Below are 27,171 nucleotides of genomic sequence, written 5' to 3'. Positions count from 1 at the left end.
CAGGGGCAGCAGCGTCCCGGTCCGGTTCGTTCGGGGGTTCGGGGCCCCCCTCCCCTCGCCGGGGCCGCCCCTCGCTCTCCGCTACGGCCGTGAGCGGCCGCTCCGCCTGCGCCGCTCGCCCTGCGCGTCGGGGCGGCCGTGCCGCGGGCGGCGGCGGCGGGGCCTGGCGGCCCGGGGCCTGTGCGAGTGGCCCCAGGAATGCCGCGGGCCGATTGCACGGTGACCGGGGGTCACCGCAGCCGCGCAGACCCCGCCGGTGGCAGGTGTCGCGGTGGTACAGTGCCGACTGCCGAGGGTATCGCATCCCCCTGCTGGACTCGCCTTCCCGAGCTTCTAGTCACTTTCCTGCGAGACAATGAGAGCTGTCCGCGTCCCTGCGGCGGAGCGCGGTGCGGGAGGCCCCGGCCCCGGGGGCGGCGAGCGCTCGGTGCGGCGGTGAAGCCGCGGAGCTGCCTGTGCGGACAGCTCCGGCCGCTTCATCTGCCCCGTGTGCGGCTGCCGCTTCGCCTTGTAGGCACGGGCGTCTGCTGATCGCGGGAGCTGTAAGCAGACCCCACTCACACAGAGCTGTTCCCTCCCGTTTGTCTCTGAGAGTGCGATGCGCAAGCTGGTGTGCGCGTGTAGGCCGGGATGCCGCGGGGACCCTTCTGCCTCTGGGTTAAATGCAGTGTTTGCTCGCCGTCGGGATTTGCTTCGAGTGCTGTCAGCATCGCTCCGCGTGCGTGAGCATTATTTTGGAAAACTCGCCCTTCCTTCCCTTAATTCTGTTGTGTAATTATGAGAGAGTTGCTCTCTATAACTGCCTGAAAGGAGGCTGTAGCCAGGTGGGGGTCGGCCTCTTCTCTCGGACAGCTGTGACAGGATGAGAAGAAACGGCCTTAAATTGCGCCAGGGAATGTTTAGGTTAAACCTTTGGAAGAATTTCTTCACAGAAAGGGTGATTAGGCATTGGAACGGGCTGCCCAGGGAGGTGGTAGAGTCACTGTCCCTGGCAGTGTTTAAGGTGAGATGGGATGTGGCACTGAGTGCCATGATCTAGTAGTTGACAAGGTGGTATTCAGTCACTGGTTGGACTCAATGATCACAGAGGACTTTTCCGACCTAATTGATTTTGTGATTCTGTGTTTGAAATTCAAACACAGAAAGATTTGTGTATTCCAGGATATTTCCTTCGGCTTTCATGAATTATCAGTTAGTGTTTGTTTGTTATGGTTTGTGTCTGGTTTTTTTTTCCCCAAGACCCTTCTAAAATTATTCAGTAACAGGAATTCTGTTTGTTCCAGCATAAGCCGCTTTAACATTAGGGTATGGCGTACTAGGTTCAGTAGCTTGGAATGAGCTTCCTCTCATCTTCCTACCTTCCTTTAGAAGTTGTATGCACAAGCTGAGTTGACACCAATATCTATACTGACAAAATGTAATATGAGGTCATAGATCTATTGCTGTGTTCAAACTCCTTGTAAAAAATCTTTTATTGAAAAAAAGTTACTACTTGTTTGAGTATTTCATTAAGAGCGTGTGGTTTTGACTATGTAGTTATTAGTTTCCCAGATTGGTCTAATATTCTATAATTTGCTTCTTCATATATACCGTTTAGCAGGTGTACTTTATTTTCTGGTATTTTATCCACAGAATTAGTTTTGTGCCCAGGTTCAGTTAAGGAGTTGGATGTCCATCTTGACTTAGGTTTGCAGTTAGTCGGAATCAGTACGACTTTGCATTTAGTTTTGTGATTGGTTCCCCTCAAATGTACAATAGATAACTAAGGGCTCTTCTGCAAGCAGTTTGTATATCCAGGGCCCAGGATGCACAGTTTCCTGGGAAAATTATTCAATATTAGTAGGAAGGTCACTGGGGGCTTTGAAGGACAGAACTTCATAGCCTGGGCTCTAAACCATATCTTATGTAGTGGCAGCTTCAGACTAGCCCTGTGTCAAGTTTGCTTTAAGTTTCAGTTCTATGTAGGCTTTGAAAGGAAAAAGGAATTTTATGTGTGTTTACCCCACAGCCATCCCCAAATCTCCTGTACTTCCTTCACTTTTGTTTTCCGTTTGTTTTGGGTTTTTTTGCTGTCTCCCTCCACCCCCAACTGTGAAGGATTCCACTGTTTCTTGGTTTATATCTGTCCCACAAGATTCTGAGTAACATCTCTGAAATGAAGCACTCTTGTTGATCTTTGTCTGTAGCTGTCTGGCAAAATTAGAAAATCTCATACAAGACTGTGCTTCATGTCCAGCTTTGTGTGATGGTGCAGGAACAGGAGAGGCCCTCTAAAGCTAATACTTCTGAACAGTTTGACTGCATAGTACTTATGTTTGTGTTCCAGAATTTTGCAGAGTGAAATTCTAGTGTGGGAATTTGATTTTGCAGTGCCTGTTGTTGACTGATTTACTTCACCTTGCAGATACTGAAAATACCATTGAGAAAACGGCAAAATGAGTAGTCGTCGAAAACGTGCACCTCCATCCAAAGTGGATGAGGAGAAGAAGAAAAAGCTCTGCTGGAATATGCATGAAGACCGGAGAAATGAGATGGTGACATTAGATGATGAACTAACGAATGAAGACCATATTCCAGTTCCAAGCACTTCTGCATCTTTCATTGTTATAAACGATGATAGCATTGATGAAGATCTTGTACAGAAAGAAGGCAGTGGCTCAAAATCTGTGAAGTTTTTGACAGTTAATGATGAAGAAGACTCTTACTCCATCTTGACTCCTGTGTCTGTACAGCTAAATATTATAGTCTTGCCATACCATGCAGATAGGTCCTGGGAGGCTTTGTTGGGAGAATTTGCTCTTCATCTGCCTTCTGAGCAAATTCTAGCTGATGAATTCCGTGACAGGAGCTTTACTTTAATGAGAGGAGACTCTGATGATGAGCTGCAGGTCTGTGTTCATGAAAGAAGTGAAGAAGAGTACAGTAATGAAACAAAAGAATACCTGGGCACTTACGAACAACGTATTTTGGTGAAAGCAACTTTAAGTGGTGAAATATTGGAAGGCTTGAGATGGTTGCAAAAGAAAAAGATAATTGGACTTTATCAAAGACCTGGAGAGGCTCAGGCTTTAAAGGTATGCATTCATTATACTTGTTTTGCATTTTGAAAGTTTTTTTGTTTGTTTGTTTGAAATACAAGATAAAAACATCTGAACAACAAGGTTTGGCAGCTACTATATATTTATAATGAAATGAAAATGTATAGTTTCTAAATGCTTTTGTAATGTTTTCGGTGTGTTTCTTCCTAGAAATGTTTTCTTTTTCACCATTAGCAATGTATTACCTGAAGGAATCACAGAAGCTTTTAGCTGTAATTCCTCTACATGTTTGTTTTAGTAGATTTATTATATCTGTCTGTACCTGCTAATGTTCAAACCATTGTTGTTATTTTCATGCTCTTCCGTTTATAATTTTCTTGTCAATTTAACAGTTAATTAAATTGTTAGCTGTATAACCTTTTCACAGGTTGGGATTTACCTTCTTGAAGCTGGGCTAAGTAAACCTGAGTTTCTCAGTGACGGAGGTGGAAGACCCAAAAAAGCTAATCAGATGATTCAAAAACTCATGGAAAAGTTCTACAGTTTTTTAATTCCAGGTAATGCCATAAAGTTGATAGTTGATGAACAGGAACATTTTTTGTTGTTAGAGCTTGTTTTGTGTAGTAGTTGAAAATGTAAGGGAAAATAGTAGTTCCTGCCATACAGAGCAACTCTTATTTTCCAGGCAATGTTGTTAGGTAATTCACTCAATACTATTATCTGACCATTAATCATTTGCTAATTTGTTTATGCTGAAATTAGAGATGATAATTCTTCTCTACAGATAAGGTACTGAAGCACAGAAATGTTTTGTGTCCTTACTTTTTTGGGAGTAAATGCAGTTTTCACCAGTTCATGTGTGTTTTTTGAACAGATCTACAGTATCTTGTCCGAATTATACAGGATCAGTTTAAAAGAACCAGGAATTAAATTTGGAAAATTTGTTCCCAGGTTGGTGCCTGTCACACAACTGCAGTGATAGCTTTCGGTTTGGTTTATACTGTAAAGAAGTTACAATGTAAAATACTACAGAATGCAGCTCTATGACAGTTTTGAGAATATACCACTGCAGATTGACAAACATGGGCCTTGCTATCATTTTAGAATTAAAGATATGTTTGCCAGATTACACTTAGTAGTATTACAGATTTATGGAGTGATAAACAATGACTTTATGTTGTGATGTCTTAGGAAACTTGAGGACAAAAAAACCCCCAACCAAGCAACCTAACCAACCTTTGTTTCGTTCCTGAGTATAGAATTGATTCAAAATGTTGGCTGAAGACTGATTCAGTGACTGTAGTATAGTGAGTGTGTGTTCTTGCAACAGAAGCCTAGCACCCCCCCCAAATATAACTGCAGTTAATTAGAAAAGGCAGAGTTGTATAAAAAATCAGGCAACTTTGCTAAAGAGAAGCTAAAAGGAAGAGCTAACAGAATAAAATGGGAACATCCTTACCTGCTGCGAAGAACAGATGTGCATCTGTAAGGAAAGATTTGAGGCATACCAAGTGATGGGCCAGGATAACTCAGTAAGTGGGGAAGATACTGCACGTAAGAAATCATCCTTCCAAAAACTGAAGTCTGACTGACACAGATATGTCAGTTTAGGTTTGAAAGCACAATAAAGCAGATTCAAGAAGAGGTCTGAAGAATAAATAGTTTAAGGTCTAGAAATGAATAGTAATGGTTTTAAATCCATTAGGAGAAATACATTATCATAAATGTATTAGAAGCAGAATAGTTGCCAGAGAATTTGTAGACTTGAGATGTCTAAGGCATATGATAGAGTGCTGAAATGAAAGTAATGCTATAGCAGAAAGCACAGTTTTCTTCTCTGCATATCTTCTCATTGTGGAAAAGTTGGGGGAAAGAGTTTGTGAAGAAAATGACTGGTGACTTATTTTGGGATCCAGAGTAATTTTCTGCTGAAACCTGGGGCATTTGTCTTCAGTACACTAAAGGGGTGTTTATTTGTTCTACCTGGTTCAGTGTAGCTTACAGGTGTAGAGGCACTTTTTGAAAGGGAAGACATGCCCCTCAAAGTTACTGGAGCAAGAATGTAGACCTGAGCAGTTGGGTTGTCATGCCTTAGGTTTTCAGAAGCCATGCAACCAGCTCAGGTTCATAAAGGGGCTACATTGCCAGCTGGTAAAGATTCTGACCATTTTTCAGCATGTGCATTTTTATGTGCTGTAAAATAATAATAGAGTCTTGATTTCATGCCAGTGAATTACATGTAAATGACAAAGTAAAATAGCTGACATGGAGAACAGAAATAAATGATTGCTAATCACCAGTCAAGTCCTACAAAGACATGTGCAGCTTAATTTATTACTAATGCTTTGAGAAAAAGAATGAATGATTGGTGAAATGGTATCAACATGTTTAAATGTATTATTCAACATAACAGATGAAGAACAGCTAAAAGCTTGCAAGCAGACTAGGCAGTGGAGTTTCAGTAGAAGTTCAATAGATGAATATAAAACAGCGCAGAAGAAAAAAATTTTATCTTCTTTGCTAACTGTTGCAAGTAGGGCTGTAGTTCAGTAGGTAGGTGTATAGCTCAGTAAATGCATCAACTTTAATGTTCAGTGTTAGTGAAACCAAATGAAAGGTAAAGAATTATCCTGAAAGTGTTAGAGAACAAAACATGGTCACTAAACCACTGTGTAAGTCCATAGTGTGCATTATGTTCTGCTTTGAATTCAGAAAAAGCATGTCACAGAAGTAAAAAATACTTGTGAGGGAAAACCCCAGGTGACTATGCACTGTGAAACTAGTTTCATTTCTTAACAGTTTCTGAGCACCTACTTACTGATGTTGCACAAAATAATACAGCCTTCATTCTGTGCTGATGAATGCATTCCTCTTAAACGTTTCTAACAACTTAGTCTCTGTTTAAATTCCACCTGTTTTTAAACAGAATTAGTCGAGCTTTTTGTAAAATTACACCTAAGTATGTATTTTAACACTTGTCAATATCTAAAGTGAAATCTATCCAATAGCATTCCAAAATGAAGCTTCTTGTTCCCCCCCACTGATGAGCAAATTCTAATGCTGATGGAGTTGTGTACAAGCGTTTACACAAATAAAGGATATGACCTCTCTATTGCTACATTTAATTTTTATATATTTGTTTTCCTCACTGTACTCTGTTAATTCTGTTAATATTCTTCTAGATGGTTTTGAGACTTTGTGGCCAGAAGCTCGTCTATTTTATGGCAAGAATAGCATAGATGCATTAAGTAATCTGAAAAAAAAAGTGATAAAATATTTAATATTGAATCATTGAATCATTTTGGTTTTAACCCAGCACTGCCAAGTCACTCAGCCATGTCCCTAAGTGCCACGTTTACATATCTTTTAAATATTTCTGGTGATGGTGACTCAACCATTTCCCTGGGCAGCCTGTTCTTATGCTTGACAACCCTTTATGGGAAGAAATTTTTCCCTGTTACCCAATCTAACCTTCCCTTGGTGCGACTTGAGGTTATTTCTTCGTGTTCAGTTACTTGGGAGAAGAGACCGACCCCCACCTCACTACAACCTCCTTTCAGGTAGCTGTAGAGAGTCTAAGGTCCCCCCCCCAACCCCCCATCTACTTTTTCTCCAGGCTAAATGACCCCAGCTCCCCCAGCTGCTCCTCATAGCAGTTGTCTTCCAGATCCATTACCAGCTTCGTTGCTCTGCTCTGGACATGCTCCAGCGCTTCCATGTCTTTCTTGTAGTGAGGGACCCAAAATTGAATACAGTAACCTCACAACATGCTTGTAGTACTCCTGAACTGCCAGGCCTTTCTTCCAAAGGTCATAAACTCTCTCTTTTCCCTGAGTTTCAGCCAAAGCTCCCTGTTCAGCCAGATGTTCTCTGCCATCTTTTCTTTTGGCACATGGGGCTAGCCTGCTCCTGTACCTTTAAGATTTCATTCTTGAGGAATGTCTAGCCCCTTTGCCCTTCAGGACTGCCTTCCATGGGACTCTGTCAGACAGACTCCTAAATGGCCGAAGTCTGTGCTCTGGAAGTCCAAGGTAGCAGTTCTGCTGGCACCCCACCTTACTTCTCCAAGAATCAAAAACATACCATTTCGTGATTGCCATACTCAAGGCAGCCTCCAGCCAACACATCACCTGCCAGCCCTTCTTTCTTTGCAGACATAGACAATGCATCCAGCAGGACACCTTCCCTACTGGCTCGATAATGGTGCACATTATGGAGAAGCTGCATGAATTTCAAAAACGGCTTGCAGAGTTAACCCCCTTTTTGAGAAAATTGTTTGTAGACGTTTATTTTGTTTGTTTTAATAAGTTGCTGGTTTTATAATAGCTTGTATCTTCTGTATAGTATTACATGCCGCTTCTTGTAGCTTCAGTGAACACATGGGCATAAATTGCTTACAGATACAGCAAAATGTTTTCTTAGTATGAAAAAACCCATAGTCTTTATAATTAAAATTAAAAAAAAAAAGATTAAAAAGTCTGTTGAATTGTCTGTTCCAGTGAATGGTAAATGGCTCAGATTTTGTTTTCCCATAATGTCATGGAGCAAGGTAGCTGGCAATGGTATGTATTGTATACCATTTGCCTTCGGTTTTCTTAAGAAGAATACATTCTTTGTACAATGATGTTTTTGGTATTTGCATTATTTACTACCACGTGTGATGCAACGAGTATTCATCTAGGCTTTTTTCATTAATGTAGATAGTGTTATACAGCAATCTGGAGAAGGAAAGATTCTACTGTAGATGCAATAGCAGAACTGTAGTTCAGTCATTGAAGGAATTAAATCAGTACTTGAAAAGCATCAAAGAAACTGAATTTTTAGATAATACAATACCATCTGTTTCTCAAATGTAAAAAAGATTAAGATGAGACCTCTGTAATTGAATTACATTTTGAAATGGTTGAAAGCATAATTAAATATTCACTGTTTAATAAATAACTGAAAGAGGGGTAAACTTCCCTAGCATCCTTTTCAAAATCCCTGTGGTACATAGAACCATTTAATCATGAAAAAGAAATCTCTGAAAGAATGAACGAAACAAGAGAGGTATGTACAAAAAAATCCAATTGTATTAAAAAAAAATTTGCTTTAAATTATATTTTGGTCTTTGTTCCCCTCTAAAATTCTGGATAGACCGAGTTTATATAGAAGCCAATTTATTATGCTTAAAAATGTGAGATTGGAAGACTATTATTTTAGCAAATATGATGATAGGTGTCATTATATATCAAATTCATTGATCAAAGTTATACTTTGCAAATACTCTAATTTTCTGTTCTTTTCCTAAAGTGAGGGATGTGTGTTACAGGCTCCCTTTGAATGGCTTCTTTAATATATAAAGCGGAGTGCTTTGCTTGGTGCTTTTCATTTGGCTGGCTCATTAATAACTCTGATTGCCTTCTTCACATTACAAGTCATATGTAAAGTTTTCATGAATATATATAAATTTAATGTCTTTCCATATTCTTGTTTCTCTTGTGAAGCACTGAAAGTGTTCCTTTTGATTTAAAAGCATTTTGGGGGGGGGGGGCACTGATGGCTGCCATATATAGGCATATAATTTCCTGCTTTTGTTTTGGAAATCATTCTTTACCTTAGCCACCCATTCGAGTGAAAGAAAGCTTTTGCTTTTCATGAAAGAGAGTCCCAATAGCAGCTCCTGAACCTTATCTTAAGATTAAGCTTTCTGGTTCTTGCCAGGTATATCTCTTCTTGTTAGCCTGAGGTATCAGAATTAAAATTTAAGTGTGCCAGCCATTAGCTGTTTAATTAGAATGTCAAATATACTTTAATATGCTGAAAACGATGGCCTTGACTTGCTTCCAATTTTTTTTTTTTTTAAAATCAAAATTCTGCAGGGTGAATTTATCTCCAGTGCTAGCTAGGGTTAGAATTGGTCTGTATTTTTTTGATACTGATGTTTTAATTTTAGGCCTAAAACACTGTCAAAACTTGTCCTCCAAGTCTTTCATTCTCTCATATCTGTTTTCTAGAATGCCAATACTTGAATTTTTCATGAATTTTTGTTCTATGTTGTTTAAGTTCTGTGTCTGCCCATATATCCAAATTATGTGAAAAATACATAAGCACAAGGCCTTCTTTCCTACAGTGTAGAAAAGACAAGTAGGCCTTCTGTCCTGAAGGGTGCACACTTCTCTTGAGGAGTGTTTTTAATTTTGAAAGTATGCTTTGTCTGAATTTTTGCAGTGATGCAAGTGGTGAGAATTGCATGTTGTCCTGCTGCTACAATTTTCTTATCCAGATGAAAAAAATTAAAGTTAACTTGAAAGGTCTCTGAAGAGACTCTCCTGTATTGTTTTTTTAAATGTGTAATTTTTTAAAGAAAGGCTTTATTGCATGAAAAATGTGCAAATCCTTGGCAACCCACTATATTTTTTTCCTTTCTATAAGGTCATTGACCCATATTAATACTTAAATCAGAAACATGAGATACTTGAGATTCTGTACCGATTGGAAATTTTTAGTGGAAGGTCTTTATTAAATAAATAAGATCTGGTCATTCTATACCTACATTCTAAAGAACGAGCTTTTCTGATTATGTATACATCTGTGATCACCACAGCATGTTAACTTTTAGGTGTCCTGGTTCCAGCTGGGATAGAGTTAATTTTCTTCTTAGTAGCTGATCCCGTGCCATGTGTTTGGGTTCAGTGTGACAATAATGTTTGTAACACAATGAGGTGCTACTCCTTGCTGAGTGGTGCTTACCCCAAGTCAAGGACTCTTCAGTCCTTGATCTGCTGGTGAGCAGGTGCACAAGAAGGAAGGGAGCATGGCCAGGATAGCCAAAGGGATATTTCTCAGTTTATAAACTGAGGAATAACAATATCCTCAGTTTATAAACTGGTAGGTGTTGGCTGGAAGCCATCAGCTGACACTTGGGAATGGGCTGCGAATTGATCAGTGATAGATAAGCAATTGTATTGTGCATCACTTGTTTCTTGGGTTTTCCTAATCTCTCTCTTTTTCCTTTTCATTGCTATTACTGTTATTATTACTGTTGTTGTTATTATTACAATGTTTTACTTTATTTCAAGTATTAAACTGCTTATTGTTTGCTACTGCTGCTAGCTGAGTCAGAGGCAGTCATGGCATATGTTTAGATGACATTTTGCTTTGCTTGTTTTCATATGTGCAAACTAAATATGTTGCAGAAAAATTTACTGAAAAGTTGTCCCAAGTTGATTGATAATGCATGTCTTGAATTACTTGTATGCAGATGAGCTGGAGGAAGATGGAGAAGAATCTGACGTGGAACTAGAGCGACAAAATATTGAAGAGCTTTATGACTTTGTAAGGCACACTCATCAGCAGGATATCCAATTACTGAGAAAGGACGTGCAGCATCCTGCACTAATTCCCATTCTGAGGCCATACCAAAGTGAGGCTGTCAATTGGATGCTTCACAGAGAGAACCACACAAGTACTCCAAGTAGTGGCAAGTATATGGATCTGAAAAACTTGCATAATGAAGGGAAGTGCAATTGTATTGTCAGCAGTAATGTTTCCTTGCTGTTTGATTAGAAGTTCTGTGAATTATTGCATTAATAGTTTCGTAAAAGTCCCTGTTTGGGTAGTATGCTAAATTATAAACTAGGTCTTGCTGAACAGCAGTTGATGTATCATGTTGGTCATGAAGCTCTGTGGAGGTGGACTTCAGCTTTTTGTCTCTTCATGTCACAAAAAGGCTGAATAATTCTAAGGAGTGTGCTGTTAATAGAGAAACCTCATCATAGTAACATGAACGCTTTCTCCCTAGAAAACGCGCTGCACTTCTTATGGCGGGAGGTGATCACTCTGGATGGAGTGAAAATCTACTATAATCCGTTCACTGGCTGGTACGTTTTTATAGTTACTCTTGCTGAGGACACCTCAGGGTTGTGCTTTGTGAAAACCATAGAGGTAGCTTTATCCCGTATGGTGTAAGATATTCCATTACTTGTTTTTCAGTTAGCAACTGAAGAATTAGAACAGGGATACCTTTAATTTCAAAAAAAGCACAAACTGGAGTATGTAATGCACAGGTAGATATGTAGATCTCAAGTTGAAGATGTAACTATTAAAGTTTTTTTTAAAACAATGTCAATAGTGATTTAATATTAACAATTTTTTAACTTAGAGTATTGGAGACTTTGACCTTCTGATCCAATGTTTTTAAAGTCCAAAGGAAGGGGGAAGTATAATGCTTTTTATTAATGCTAGGTATTGCATTACTAGATGTGTTTCTCTTTTCTCATTAATTTGGTTAGAATAGAACCTTTTGATTGCTAGTTTGCTTTTTATTTTTCCCTATATAACTTTCTGATCTTTGTCACATGTGAATATAAAAATATCTCAAAGTTTTCGAGACTAATGCTATAATATGCTAAGGTTAGCAGGGAAAGGCCTATTAGGAGGTGAAAAAATTCTAAAAATTCTGCCATACATATTTGTCTTGGTCAGGTTCATACACCCAAAAAGCTTGCTAGTTTTTGTTAATCTCAGTTTAACTGGTAAAAGATAATGCCTCACCTTACAAACTTTGCCTAGCTGAAGTTATGCTGTGTGTCCCTGAACTCATGCTTCTCTGTCACACCATCCTGTAGTTACTGACTTTCACTGGGAATGTACTTCAATTTTAGTATTATCCGTGAATATCCAACTGCTGGACCCCAGTGGCCTGGAGGTATTTTGGCAGATGAGATGGGTCTTGGAAAAACAGTAGAAGTGTTGGCTCTTATTCTGAATCATACCGGACCAGACATTAAACAAGATGATCTGACATTACCTGAGGTGAGGAAACCAGGGTGAGAGTTACTATGAAGAAAATGCTTTTCAGAATTAATGCAAGTGCACTTCTTTAATTTATTGATTTCTGGTTTATAGAAGTCCATATGTAAAGCTGTTTTACTGTGAAAGTTTTCCTCTTTGTAGGACATGATACTTGGCAGCATAAATGGTGGAATAGTTTGCACAAGAAGCTGTTGCTCCTTTGCCATTGTTCAATGGTTTTACCAGGCAACTACACTGTTAATATAGTTTGCACATGCTTCAGGAGCGTATAAATACATAATTTAATTTACTATGTTGGAGGTCATTCTCCACTTCATTGTACTGATGGATGTCAAACATCCGTTAGACATGTGTTCTGTCCTAAAATAGGGACAGCTTGTGTTCTGAATAAAGATTTCTACTCTCCCTCTATTTCATATAATAAATGAGCTTATTTAGCAACAGTTTTTCATCTTTTCACTTTCCTCATCATGCATACTGTGAAAACTTGGCACATCCACTAAACCCAAAAATTCTTTCTGAAGGGAAAGAACCATTATTCTTAAGTAAACTCTTATCACTTTGTGAATTCCATCTCTTGGAAATCATGGCAGTCAGTTTCATTGTACATTTATCAGAGTGATCTGCCTGCTTGTAATTTTATCACTTAAAAGGACTCAAATCTTAGAGAGAATAAGATGATTCTTAAATGTGTAAGAGGATCAGCACCAAGGAGTGTGAAGAGGGGAGTATAAGCGCTAAAGTGCCTGGATGCCGACTGACAACAATAGCTAGAGACCAGAGCTTTTGGAGAGCTGGAGTTAGTGAAACTGTTTCAGTATGTAAGTGGTTGGGACAGACAGCTAATATATTACTCTAATAATTGAGTAAAATTTTGGGAGGCAATCCCTAAAAAGAGAAACATACTTTTTATACAGCTAGCTATACAGCTAGCTAGGACTCTTCATCTATATTGCTTACTTCCTTTTGTGTTTCTAGCTATATATTAAATATATATTTTTCTCTCACCTCAGTAACCTAGATCACTTACAGCTGTAGATTGCTACAGCTTAATGCTGAAGCAGTGGAGGACCCAAGAGGCTTTCAGGGCTGCTCTTGGTGTTTCAGTTAGGGTGCTGAACACTGTTTGCCAAGAAACTGAACTGAATGATGTGTCGCTGTACATTAAAAATGAGCTATCTGAGCAAATTAGTGGGATCAGAACATACATCTGTATCAGCTCATGCTTATTTTCAAATGTGAAAAGATTAATGAAGGTCAGAGTGACTGTGAAGAGACATGAGCTAATAACTATTTAATGTTGTCTGCATTAGGGTAAGCTTGTGAACTTCTTTGTTCCACCTCAACCTTTAGAGGGAAGTAAAAAGAAAAAACCAAAGGAAATGGAGCCTAAATTAAAGGAAAAAATACAGTATCCCAGTAAGTATTTCCAATAACTTTTAAAATACATTTTGCTTTTAGCATTGTCTTATATTGGCTACTGACTATGAGTTCAAAGCTACTCTTCACTTTTTCAGAATGAAATAAATTCTTTTGCTGAGCACTGCCATGTAAGGTTGCCTTCTACAAACAAGTGACTCACAGTTAAAAGTAAAGTTACCAACTCAGAAGTCTGTGCTACAGAGCTCCATGTAACTAAGAGGTCTTTGTAAAGAGTTTATGCATTTAAATGAAATAAGCTGCCTTTTTTATGCCTCAGTAAGAAAATTGAGTGACTTATTTCTATTGCTATCCAACGTTGTTTCAGAATCACTGCAAAATAGCAATCTGTAGAGCTACCTTAAGCAAAAGCTTGTCAAAACTGCTGCCTGTCTGTTTTGCATTTTTTAGATGAGCGCTATGTTTAGAGTTCCCTTAGTACGCATTCTGTCAGGTAACTTTAATTTTATCTAAAGCTGTAAGTTGTTTTGTTTTGATTCTTCATACAGGCTTAAGAGTAATGATATTAGCAGCTGTAAAGGAAATGAATGTGAAGAAAGGAGCATCCATTATTGCAATATTTAAGTACATCAGTTCTATATATAGGTACGACACACAGAGAAATAGACGGCTTCTCAAAAGAACTCTAGAAAAGCTAATTGCAGAACAGGTGGTAGAGCAAGTTAAAGGACATGGTCTGGCTGGGTCTTTCAAGCTGGGAAAGAATTACAAGGAACAGAAGAAGCGAGAAAGAACCAAAGAGCAGGTAAAACATGCTGCCATAGTTATTTCAGAAGACTGTTTCAAAGGCTGTTCTTTTTTCTTCAAATTGTGTGCTACCCTCTGCTGTACTGTCTGTGTGCACTAGTTCAGTGACACTGACTTAGTGGTAAAAATGAAGAAAACTGCAGCAATTGCTTTGACATTCATAAATAAAGAAGCAGGAGTCATAAGTAGATCAAATTTGGAGCTAAAATATTAACTACATCTATCATAAGTCTTTTAAAATAGTGTCACTGGGAGTTGCGCTGTTCTTCCTGTGAAGTTGGTTTTTAAACACTGGTAAACATTAACCAAATCCTCAAACTGGAAATTTATATAAACCCTTAATATCTGTGTATAGATATGTTTATATGTTCATTAAAAAGAAGAAGGTGAGGAGAAAGTTGTTTGTGTTGGAAGGGACTTTAAAAATCATCTAATTCCAAACTCTTTGCCATGGGAACACCTTCCAATAGACCAGGTTGCTCAAAGCCCCATCCAGCCTGACTTTGAACACTTCCAGGGTTGAGGCATCCTCAGTGTTTCTGGGCAACCTGTTCCAGTGTCTCACCATGCTCACAGTGAAGAATTTCTTCCTAATATCTCATTGAAACCTACTCTCTTTGATTTAAAAACTATTCCCCCTTGTCCTGTCACTACGTACTCTTGTAAATAGACCCTTTGCAGCTTCTTGTAGCCTTCCCTCAGGTACTAGTAGGCCATAATTAGCTCACCCTGAAGCCTTCTCCAGGCTGAACAATCCCGACTGTCTTAGCCTTTCCTCACAGGGGAGGTGTTCCAGCCCTCTGATCATCTTAATGGCCCTCCTCTGGACTTAATCCAGCAGGTCCACATCCTCCTTATGTTGGGGGTCCCAGAGCTGGATTGCAGTACTCCAGGTGGGGTCTCACAAGAGTAAGTAGATAGGCAGGATCCCCTCCCTGGCCCTGCTGGCAATGCTGCTTTGGATGCAGCCCAGGACACGTTTGGCTTTGCTGGGTCATGTCCAGCCTCTCACCCACCAGCACCCCCACGTCCTTCTCAGCAGGGCTGCTTTCAATCTGTTCATCCTCCAATCCAGTTGCAGCACCTTGCACTTGGTCTTGTTAAACTGCATGAGATTCCCAGGGACCCTCTTCTCAAGTTTGTCCAGGTCCCTCTGGATGGTATCCCATCCTTCAAGTGTGGCAGCACTCAGCTTGTCATGTGCAAATTTACTGAGGGTGCACTCAATTCCCCTGGTTATGTCATTAATGAAGACATTAAGTAGCACTGGTAGATGTTAAATGTCACTGGACAAGTCTGATCGTAAAGTCTGAAATTCCTGGTTAATTTTACTTTGTAGGGAACAAGGACTTCAGAAAACATTCAGAAGAAGCAATTGATTGATGCTAAAACTCAAACCAAAGAATCAAGAAACAGTGATGTAACATCTGAAAATGTCTTTAAAACTGCTTCACATGAGAATATTGCCATGGAAGAACATGATTATTGTACAACTAGTAAAAATAACAGGAAATCTGAAGCAGATCATGAGAACTCTGTAGAAGAGAAGAATGTTAAGCCGGAAACTGTGGTCCCAAAGTCTCCTGATTTGCACAGCAGCCTCCTTGTCTCCAAAGACATGAGCAGTCATCCTGATGTTGATGTTTCTAAAACTACAGCTGATGTTCAGCAGGAAATCCCAAAAGTCCAGTCCTCACATTCCCAAGAACATGCTGGCAATAGCGGACAGCACACCAGTTCTGTATTTCCATTTAATACCTCTGAATATCGTTTTGAATGCATCTGTGGTGAGCTCGGATTGGCTGACTACAAAGCTCGTGTGCAGTGCCTGAAATGTTACCTGTGGCAGCATGCAGAATGTGTAAACTACAAAGAGGAAAACCTGAAGAGCAGGCCCTTCTACTGTCCCCATTGCCTTGTGGCAATGAAGCCAGTTCCCACAGGAGCGACTCTGATCATTTCTCCGAGTTCTATTTGTCACCAGTGGGTAGATGAGATCAACAGGCATGTAAGATCATCATCTCTTCGAGTTCTGGTAAGATTATATAGCTTCATATTCTGGAGAGTTATTTTATCAAGGCTCAGGGCTTCCTGTCTGACATTCTGCATCACTCAAAGTTCAGAGGTCTTTGTCCTCTGTGTCAGAATTCTACATTCCTTGCTGCTAGACCAATGCTTTGGCATTATATGGTGCATCAGTGTCCCAGAAAGAGAGTCTGCAATTAATTTTCTTTTTTTTTTCGGTTTTGGTTGGTCACTGGGAGACAAATCAGTGGACGAGATTGTATAGCAACTGGAAACAAATTTTGAGCAGTTGGAACATCACATGATTTCTGAGAGGGAAGGCTGTTTGGGAGACTACCAAGGAACTTAAAAAGGCCTATAGGTGTTTTGAGTGTTGTCTCACTGTACACTTGCACTTTAGCAGGTCTCTGACGGTTGCTCCTCATTTCATTCTAGATAAAAAATATTTCAGTAGGTAAACCCTGTAGTTTTGCATTTCTGGTTCTCAGGCTTTAAAAAAAAAGTCTTGGGCGTCGGTGATTACTGAAAACAATACTGTTACAATTTGGGCAGTCTCTATAACATCTGCCATATTTGTTAGGATGTTACTTATTTGGAGACCATGTATTGTCCTTTTACTTGATTTCTAATAACCCTGTCACTACAGTAAACCTAATTATACTTGTAGTAAAAATGGCTTTACAGGATTTTTTAAAATACAGTTATCACTGTATTCAAGAGTCTTTTATTACCAATGCTGTCAAGTTTTGTCCTTCATATTTTTAGCAGTCAAGAACCTTTGTAATGATCAAGAGCTTTGAAAACCATCAATCACTTGTATTTTGAACAAAGTAGTAGCAGGTTGATATAACTTTGTATTCAGGGATATATCTAGTACCTTCAGCTATTACACATAGTTGTCCAATGTGTAAATGAATTCTAGGCCTCCAGTGCTATTTGTGTGAGCAGTGTAATTGGATTTAATGCAGGAAATAACAAATGTGTAAAACTCGCATGGTTTTCCTAGGGCCCAGTCCAAGTTAATTACCAGCTTTGATTAATGATGAAAATTACCAGAAATAGATTTACATGGTAACAGTAAAATAGTTTAAATACTGAATGTCAGTACTTTAAACTGTGTGACATCTTCCATTCTACATTTTCTTTTAGCTGTCAACTGTGAGACTTGTTTTCAGTGTTGCTTCAAAATGAAAATTTGATGTTTTATTTTCTGTAAATGTAAAATGAAAGTAGTGGAGATTGTTTCAAAGAATCAGTTTCCCATGTTAACAACTTCTGCATTGCATGTGAACTGTGTTTTTTACTCTTCAACTGCTTACAACCCATGGGAAATTCTAATGGTTTTATGTAATAGATCAAGAAATTAAAATTTATCAGTAAGTCTTGCTTTGTGGCAGATTGTCTTTTCCCGCTGCTGTGAAAACAACCAAAACTTGGCCAAGTTATAAATCTCCAGAAAAACTATTCATAAATACTTGAAGAAATCATTAAGACTTCTACAGCTGTTTATTTCTTCTTGTTTGCTTCAGAGAGCATGCTCTTTTTTCGTTAATTTGTTTCTTTTTTCTTCGCCTTCCAAGCCCCACTTCTCTTTTTTGTTTCATGTGCAATGACCTGGTTGCTCTGTTGTGCCACTCTGGGGCTGAACAGAAAGAAATTATCCGCAGGTGTTTCTTTCAGTTGACAGAAACACTGTTGCCATATGCACAAACGTAGAGGAAGATTATTACTGGGAGAAAAAGTAGGGTTAAGAGTGACGTTAACAGTGAAATCATGTGCTGATCATCAAGGTGTAAAGAGCAGTTATTTTAACTTCTGTATGTTTCTAAAAGGATTTGGCTTAACACTATGAGGGTGATAAGAAAAGTACTTCTGATAATAGAATAAATGTCAACATGAAAGGTTTCTGTTAGTGCACAGGGATTGTTTCTTACCTAGGGTATTTTTTTTCATCTCCTAAATCTCTGTAGAAATCCTTGTGTAGTTAGAACTTTACTCAGAGTATAATTTCTGGATTTTTATATATATTGATGCATATTTCTGTCTTTGCCTAATCATCTATTAAATTTTGGTGAGTAAAATTTTTGGGAGAAAAGTAATACATCTACAGTAAAGGAGAGGAGAAGACTGGATGTGTAACAATGACTTACATAGTGTTGTTCCATAAAACCATACAGAGTACTTAATCTTCAAACAACTGTTACAACAAATAACTGTTGTAGAAAATAATGAAGTCCTATCTTCTTCAAAGGAGGAAATAAATGTTTTGCAAAGTTACAAGAATTTATACATATAAATTTCACATCAATGACTATTGTATTCGTTATTAGGTTGCTTAGATGAATTTCCCACCATACCTCTATATGAATACAGATTTTATAAATGTTTTCTTTTGATATGAGGAACACTGCTAAAAGCATGCACATATTAAGCTGTAATGGTATTTTGGCATTTTTATCGAAGTGTCTCTTACGTTCCTTCTTTGCTATTGTGCTGTTGAATATAAATCTCTGTAGGTGTATCAAGGTGTGAAGAAGCATGGCTTTCTGCAGCCCCACATGCTGGCAGAGCAGGAGGTGGTTATCACCACATACGACGTCCTGCGCACTGAACTGAACTATGTAGACATTCCCCACAGTAACAGTGAGGATGGGCGCCGCTTCAGGAACCAGAAGCGCTACATGGCCATACCAAGCCCCTTAGTAGCAGTGGAGTGGTGGAGGATCTGCCTTGATGAAGCACAAATGGTTGAATGCACTACTGCAAAGGTATGACATTCCTGGTCATGCATTCACTTAACTTGAAAATGTTTTGACAAGTTTCTTGTAAATAATAGTCTTTCCTCTACCCCTCTTAATGTTCAGAGTACACTCATATAATTTGCCCTTGTCCCATGTTCTTTAGAAGTGAATGTTCTGTTGGAGTTACTTACTATTAAATGGTTCTCCTGTTGGAATTTTGGCAGTGAAATATATCCAGCTCAAAAAATACTTAACATAATCTATACTGACAGTTTAAAGAACTAGGTCATTTTGTTGTATATGGTGTTTGATAGTTTCAAAGAAGACACTGGCCTGTTCAGTGATGTGGTTCAGAGGCATAGATATGTCCTTTGGGTCTAGAAGCTAAAATAGTCAGCAGTCTGTCTGCAAACTTGAGGGATACAGTCTGCAGGGGGGATTATTTTACTTAGTGTTTGTCCAGTCTTTTTGCCCAAGACAGGAAGACAAAAATACTACTTACATAATGGTGTACAGGCTTTAATGTTTAATTCTTTTTAACCTACAATTTATTTTGCTATTTGTTTGCCTTCTGTGAGCCCTTAATTGCACTTGATTACTTGGAAGATGATGTGGCTTTTATCAGCTTTCAGTTACCTTCTAAAAAGATAAAAAATTTTCTATGTGTTTTTATAATATATTGTACCGATGCTGCTTCTAGGTCTGCTAGTGGTACATACTGAAAAGATGTTCAGACTTCTCAAAAATGAGGTCCACATGTCGTCAGACTGTGTTCTGTTCTGTTTTTCCTTCCCTACCTTTGGCTCTATGTCCTTTTGTTAGGCTGCTGAAATGGCACTCCGTTTGAGTGGAATCAATCGCTGGTGTGTCAGTGGCACTCCTGTGCAGCGAGGATTAGAAGGTGAGGTTTGATGTAATCTGTGGGATTTCCTTATCCTGATGATTAGATAGGGCTTTGAAGCAGTTAAAGTGTCTGCTAGTTCTGTTCTGAATTCATTAGGTGCTCTAACTTTGTAAGCCATAAACTTTAAGCATGGTAATAAAGCCATCAATACATGTATCAATATAAAAATTGAAGAGCTGAAATCTTTTTGTCTCCCTGAGTTAGAGAAATACTCGGGGGAGCAGAGAAACTGTATATCTAATAGCTGTCTCAAGTCTGCTCTTCAGTTTTCACTTAGCATAGTGGATAAGTATTAACCCATCTCTATTGCAGGTATAGTTAGTCTGCTCCGGTTACAGAATCCTTTGAACTGTCAAATGCAGCAAAGCTGTATTTTCTTTTTGCATAGCTCTGTATGAACTACTGTGGGCATCCACTGCCATGAATATAAATTGTAAATACTGTGCTAAAGCTTATAAAACTGTCTCAAGTCCTTATGTAAGGACTTAATGAATTGAGATGTGTGGAATAGGTACCTGTGTGTTAGCAGGTGTCATTTATCTTGTCTCTTTTTGTGTGGTACTCAGTTTCTGTAGAAAGGTTTCAGACAGAGATAGAATAAAAGAAGGGAACTGACTAACTGCTTTGTCTCCCTTGTGTTCTCTGATGGGTTTTGGAATATATGGTATACATTGGGGCAATGAGTTTGAAAGTGGGTAAATCAATGTAAGCATTTGTGGACTGTTGTTTGGATACTAAGTTGTAAAAATCAATATTTTAGAGTCACTCATTTTGGAATTATGAATTAAATTTATAAATACAGTTGATAGTTGCGAGAATGCATAGTTAATAAAGCAAAGCTGTAGAAAGAAGTGATTGGTTTTAGTGTCATGATTAACTTCTTCAAGGCCCTGTGTGTGACAGTGTTGATTTAATGCATATCTGAAATGTCACATAGTTCATAATACATGTTGACAAACTCTCGGGCTATACAAAGGCAGCCCTCACCACGTCAGGGATGAAAACTGCTGACTCATTTCAATCTGTGCCACTGCTGCTGTAATGCAGTGGGATAGGACTTCTGGGTAAGCAATTGCTTCTTCCATAGAAATGATTCCCAAGATTTTTCTTCCTCTGGTCTATGCTGTATTTGGTGAAGTTCTTGATGCTTTCAGCTGATTACTGAATTACCATAAATCTAACAGAATAAGGAATGTAGCCACCAGATTTTTAGGAACTATAAGATATTATCACATATCTCAGTTTCTGCAATATCCACATGCAGCATTTAAATGTGTACTTCTGTATTTTTCCAGTAAGATTTCGACAGAAGTTTAAAGTCAGTATGTCCTTAAATTTCATTCCAAAATTCTGAATTAGGCAGAATTAGCAAGATGTATTCTCTCAATTTGCAAGAAAACAATTTAAGTGTCTTTTGTTAATTTCTTATGCATTAGTAGAGAAGTGAAAATTCTTCTGAATTGCAGCCCCTTCTAGGGTTGTGGGCAGCAGACAGTTGGTGCACAGCAGGCTCTGAAGTAATGCTGCTGAGCAATATTGGTTTAGAAAAACCTGGCAAGCCCAGTTAACCATATGCAATCATGTAATTTCTGCCTCTTGCCTCTGCTCTGAATAGGTTTGAATTCTTTGCTCTCTTCTGCTAAACTTGAAATTAGGAAAGTCTCACAAATAGCTATATTCTCACAAGAGAACCCCCACCTTCCATGAACCAGTCCCCTGCTTCAAATATTTTGCTGAGGTAGTGGCTGGAAAACAAGTGGAAAAGATAATGGCCAGAATGTTGATACTTTATGCTTAATAGCCTTTGTATGAAACTTGATTTCTTTTGAGGCATATTGTGAAGTAGTAAAACATAAACACTTTCTTTTCTTGGCAGATTTGTATGGATTAGTCCTTTTTCTTGGAGTTGACCCTTACTGGGTCAAACATTGGTGGGACCAACTTTTATATCGACCTTATTGTAGAAAAAATCCCCAGCCTCTCTACAGTCTAATTGCGAAGATAATGTGGAGATCAGCAAAGAAGGATGTGATTGACCAAGTAAATAAAAGTTTTGAATTTTAGAATTCCTGAACTTCATTTATCAATAGTTTTATTTGCAAATTACTTACTTACTTTTTTAATTTCAGATTCAAATCCCCCCTCAGACAGAAAATATACACTGGCTTCACTTCTCTCCTGTGGAGAGACACTTCTATCATCGCCAGCATGAGGTGTGCTGCCAGGATGCATTGGCAAAACTCAGGAAGATTTCGGACTGGACTCTCAAGCTTAGCAGCCTAGATAGAAGGACTGTGACTTCTATTCTGTACCCTTTGCTACGGCTGAGGCAGGCCTGCTGTCACCCACAAGCTGTTCGGGGAGAGTTCTTGCCACTACAGAAAAGGTGAATTTCTGTCATTTCTTAAATGGCCTACTTTATTCAAAGCAAAACTGACTGTCCCCAGCAGTGCGAGTTCTTGTACAGTCCTCAAATAAGCCTAATTTTAAGCTTCTTTAGTTAAATGCGCGACTCTGGCACACCAAGGTAATCTGACCTCAGAGGCTGAACATGGCACAGTGGGGTCGTTAGTGTAATTCTTATGTTAAAGAACATAGTACTGAAGGCATTTGATTCTCCAGTGGCGTTCTAACCTTAACATGACTGGGGTGTTGCAGGTGACAGATTAAATAAACCAGATTCTTTTTTTTTTGGCTCTTAAAAGACTCATGTTCATGAATGAGAACAATGAACAAACTGAATCAACAGAATGGAATAATTCTTTAGTTCAAAGAAAATGTTAATGTGAGGTTGCAGAATTTGTAAATGTAAATTGAAACTTGAAAGCTGTTAAATGCTCTTTTTTTTTGCATGCTTTCAAGATCATCTTCCCTCACAAGTGCACTGCAAGTAGCAGTTTGGTCTCAGCACTTGTTAGACCAAAAGCATGTTGTCACTAGTGCGAAATGTAGCTGCTACTTTTTCAATCAGTTAGAAGGAGGTTGTGAAGGAATAGGCTGTTTCCATTTCAGACTCTCACAGTGCTGTGTTTCTTTTTCAAGCTGCAGGTAGGAAAGAACTTCAGCTTTCAACACTGCCAGTGTTACTGCTACTGTTTCCTAGTCCATCCATTCTATTCACTTTCTTTCAATCCTTGACAGAAGTTTTGTGTCCTACTCCTTGCTCTTTGTTATACAGGGCACTTGAAGTGCCTAAGCAGCTGAAGCTGACTTTGCACCTACTTGAGCAGACCAGTAGTTAGACGCAGTGCTGCAGCACTTTCTGTAGCAGTCTGCTAATGTGGAAGCAAGGACTGAAACGTAAGAGAAATCAGTATTTCCACCCATCATACAAGATTATTTGCGTTAACATGGGCCAGTGTAGTATAAATGAAATGTGTAAACTGAGCAGAGTATGGTGGGAACAGCTTTGTACTGTGTTGATTTTGGTAGAATGGTTGCACAGTGACAGCTGCATAGTAATTATAAATTTTCATTGCTAGAAAAACCAGCAATGAAAATTAAATCTTTCTTGAAACCACACGTACAAAGAAAAGTCATTTCCCAGCACTGTTTGTGTACACTTTTTTGTGAACCAAATTCGACTGCAGCAGTGGACATTCCCAGAATTGAGAGAAGATTTGGTCTCTGTCTTTGGTTATATGTAGGAGAATAATGAAGAAATTCACTGCTAGGACCTTTGATGAATAAGAGAAATTTACTGAAACAAGAAAGTTGATGCTGGAGCATATAGATAAGAGACATGGGCCTGGAATAAAAACCTGACTTTGAAGCATATTCTATGATAGATTACTTTTTTCCCCACATAGTGAAGGCAGTAAATGTGGTCTACTCAGCAAAAAAAAAAAAAAGAAAAAAAAAAGAAAGCCCTTAAAAGAGATTTTTCTAGGTTCCTCTAGTTTAACTGAGTAAAAACCCCTTCTTTTTGCCTTAATTGGTAGTCTCAGGCTGTGTATCAAATTGCGTATTTTATATGTACATCCTTTTGCTGTTATAATTTTTCTTGGAACTGCTGATGGTTTTGAAAATAAAAGGTAAGTAGCAATGGTGGAAGTATCAGCATATGCAGGTGCTATGTGTATTTACCATTGCCTTTTTAGAATTCAGTAATTATGAATAGTGATTATATTGATTTAAAGCTCACTCTGGTGTAACACTGTACTATAAAACCAAGAATCAGTTGCTGCAACTGGAACAATGTTGCAAGAAGGGTAAAATAAAGGTCTAGGCAAGGGGTATCCTTCCAGCATAATTTGAGCCCAGTCTGTGCAAGAGTTATGTCACCTCTTACTCTGTTCCACAGTGCTAAACACCAAATAGTAAATGCTTGTCCTGAAGGTGAGTGAGGCTGAGGAACAGGGTTTCAGGGGACGTGGGTGGTGTCTGGTCTAACAGCAGCCTCAGGTCAGCTGTTGTTACTGTTTACTCTCCTGTCTCTTCATATCAGTCGTCTGATCCTTTAACCTGTGGCCTTACTCCAAGGTATCCTTCAAGCTTCTTTCTTGCATCCTCCTCATTTATGTTTCTGCTTCTCTCTCTTTTTCCTCTCCATTTCTGGTATTTCTATGTTAAGCTAATTCTCTTCTGGTGAAATCCCTCTCATAATTTGCAAATATGACAAATGTAGAAAAAGAAGTTTAGAATTATTTTTGCTGTCTCCTCTGTTTTGATTTCACACATTTTCCTCTTTACATTGACACTTCATGTGTTTTGTGTTTAGATTGGTAGCAGAGGGTAGAAGTGTAGTCTATCATAGCTGTTTTCATCTGAACAGCTCTTGACAAAATGAGGTCTATTTTGCTTGTTTCCAGTTCACCACTAAGAGAAGGAGAAAAATATTTTGCCCCATGAAGGGTTATTTTACCAAGTTCTAATTTTCCTCTTGCTTCTTTGTGTTCCAGGAGATGTCAACTTCTGGACACACTCAAGTTAGGGTAAAGCTCTAGCAGGAAGAAAATCTGACAGCTAGAGGTTTTTTAATAAGTAAAGAAATCTCAAAAAAACATTTGCAGTATGTTGGATGCATGTAATGATCTGCTATGCTTCTTAGCATGACTCTCTTACTTTTCTGGTACTGTGATTTGGTTTCAAATTTGAGCCATTTGGTCTCCTTTTCAGCACCATGACCATGGAGGAGCTGTTGGCATCTCTGCAAAAGAAATGTCGAACGGAGTGTGAAGAAGCTCACCGACAGCTGGTGTGTGCTCTTAATGGCTTAGCTGGTATCCATATCATTAAAGGTGAGACCGAAGGGCTGTAGCATATTCTTTACTCCTTTCAGTACAGGAGTAAAGAATATGCTCCATCTCTGTGTACTGGGAGGATAAAAGAAGTCGTACTTGTGTAATTGTTCTTAACCTGCTTTTGTTTAATCAGTACTGCTTTCTGGGCTTCCCTTGTGCCCCTGGCCGTGCAAACTGCTGTGCTGACTGTGGATTCCTTTTGCTGCTCCTGCTAGACAGCTCTGTCAATGTAGATTTTTTCTGAATTATAAGGAAAAAAAAAGCTTTGAATGAGAAACAAAAATAAATACATGAATCTTGAGTGTCCCCCTAAACAAAATAAAAATAAATTTAAATTGCTTAGTTATGAATGTGTAAAAATGCCTCTTTTCCAAGTTCTTCTAAAGTTGACAAGCTGTTACTTATTTTTCTAGCTCATGTCAAAGTCTTCCTTCAAAGAGAACAGGCAAACTGCCTTTTCTCTTACTTGCCTCACAGAAAGACTATATTCAGATTCTTTAATCTGTAGTTAGTAGGGTTGAAATACTTTGTTACGATTGCAGCATGGAAATATGTGTTTCTGATAAAGTGCTTAAAAAGAGTTACATACAGATGTAGTGCTTCTAAAATACACTAGTAGTGTATGGCCTGTTTTGAAAACCAGATTGATAAAAATTTCATCTGGTGAGAAACAAAAGCAGGACAAAAGAGGGAGAGCTGTAGTCTGTAACTCCCCCCCAGTATTACCCTTACACTCAGTTTTCTTTATCAGGAAGGGGGAAGCACACCTTACATAAAAGCGAGGCCATGAATTCATTCATACTATAATTGAAAACTTATAGGTCTAATTATTATTAGTCCAAGTTTAATTGCTACAGGCAAAGAAAAGAGTAATAATAATCACACTTGTTTCTACTGCTTGTCCTGCTTTTATGCTCACTTTTCTACTTAGGCCCATCTGTATCCTGAGGTCAGTGGTTTCATAGATGTGGTGGCAGTGCAATGGCCCGTTGTCACTACCTTCATCAGGAGGAATTAGATGTTTATGTTGATGGTTTCTTTCTCACACAAGAATCCAATGAGGGTCATTTCTATGTTTGCTAGCATGTTTGCATCTTTCTCTTTCTTCATTGGTCTGCAGCTCCATGAAAACACCAAATTTAGTGTACATGATGCCTTTTATGAATGTTACATACTCTTTCTTTGTTCTCTTTGTTGCCCCTAAAACCAGTTTTGTCCAGCTCTAAGTCTGCATTTCTTTGACTGTGGGTGAGTTGTTTATAGCCATGGCTTTCTTATTCACTGCCAAGCCTGTATACCATCTCTCAGCATCCCATGGCTGTACTCTACACTGCATCCTATATCTTTACTTGTCAATAGCCTCTGCTACTGTTACTAGGCCTATATTTCCCTACGCTACATCATTGTGGTAGTTGTAAATATCTCATTCTACACAGAATAACTGCTTGTTACTGCTATCTATATAAAGCTGTGTTTGTACCACACAAAGATAAAAGTTTAAAAAAATACTGAAAATTAGCCATAGACACCTAGTGAATTACAGAAATTGCTATCACAGCTCAGCCAAGGATAAGGTCCAGGTAGGTCAAGAAAAATTCAAGGAAGGCCTGAAGCTTCAAGCTTGAGGGAGGCCTTGCAAATTCAGCACATAGCTTTTGGCCAGTACTAGCAATGGCAATCCTGTACTGCAGGACTACACCCTTATAACTGCAACTCTTTCAGTGTAAGAAGCAGCAAATCTTGTTGACATAGAATTGTTACACTTCCATATAGACGGGATGATGGTTTTTGTTGTACTCTGTTATATTTGTGCATTTCTTGTCCCTGTACTTCTCTTTGTTTTAAGAGTCTCTAAGGCTATTATTGGCTAAGTAAGTTTCCATCAGTTGAGGAAAGAAAATTAAAATGGATTTTTTCACTGCTTTTCCATACACAACTTCAATTTTGTATTTCTTTTTAATTTATATAGGCTATTTTCTGAGAAGTGATTGTGATGTTGGCAGCTTACATCAATAGTTATGCTCCCTGCATGTACCTAATCATTTCTGCATTTCTGAAGTATGACACAACTTTCATGGTTTTCACTGGAAGAGTGAATAATGTATTTACACTGCAAATTTAGAAATGCATCACTGCAGTGAGTTGTAGATGATTTTTTTTAAGTGCAACATAAGATTTTTTTGGATTTATGCAAGCATGAATACCTATTTTAAGATTAAGAGGTTTACAGATCTTAC

General features: G+C 38.7%; 1 protein-coding gene across 2 annotated transcripts in view; it reads left to right on the top strand.

Moving 5' to 3' along the window:
* The first annotated feature begins 2 nt into the window (after positions 1–2).
* Positions 3–27,171, top strand: part of SHPRH (SNF2 histone linker PHD RING helicase) — a 50,850-nt gene continuing 23,681 nt past the window's right edge. Inside the window, exons 1-14 of one of the 2 annotated variants that reach the window (XM_042017354.1) lie at positions 3–24; positions 2,405–3,074; positions 3,466–3,595; positions 10,282–10,500; positions 10,822–10,900; positions 11,684–11,834; positions 13,148–13,253; positions 13,763–14,019; positions 15,361–16,056; positions 18,563–18,814; positions 19,610–19,688; positions 21,568–21,731; positions 21,821–22,077; positions 24,810–24,931. In XM_042017354.1, coding sequence (XP_041873288.1) covers positions 2,436–3,074; positions 3,466–3,595; positions 10,282–10,500; positions 10,822–10,900; positions 11,684–11,834; positions 13,148–13,253; positions 13,763–14,019; positions 15,361–16,056; positions 18,563–18,814; positions 19,610–19,688; positions 21,568–21,731; positions 21,821–22,077; positions 24,810–24,931 — 3,151 coding nt within the window. In that variant the 5' untranslated portion in view covers positions 3–24; positions 2,405–2,435. Of the gene's footprint in view, positions 25–240; positions 719–2,404; positions 3,075–3,465; positions 3,596–10,281; positions 10,501–10,821; positions 10,901–11,683; positions 11,835–13,147; positions 13,254–13,762; positions 14,020–15,360; positions 16,057–18,562; positions 18,815–19,609; positions 19,689–21,567; positions 21,732–21,820; positions 22,078–24,809; positions 24,932–27,171 lie in introns of those variants that run through there. The other variant, XM_042017353.1, reaches the window with a different exon arrangement.

The sequence above is a fragment of the Corvus kubaryi genome, unplaced genomic scaffold (genome assembly GCF_017639235.1).
Source record: "Corvus kubaryi isolate FWS band 111438036 unplaced genomic scaffold, C.kubaryi_AGA036_p1.0 split3-73, whole genome shotgun sequence".
Lineage (NCBI taxonomy): Eukaryota > Metazoa > Chordata > Aves > Passeriformes > Corvidae > Corvus > Corvus kubaryi.
This window is presented reverse-complemented; position numbering and strand designations above follow the sequence as displayed.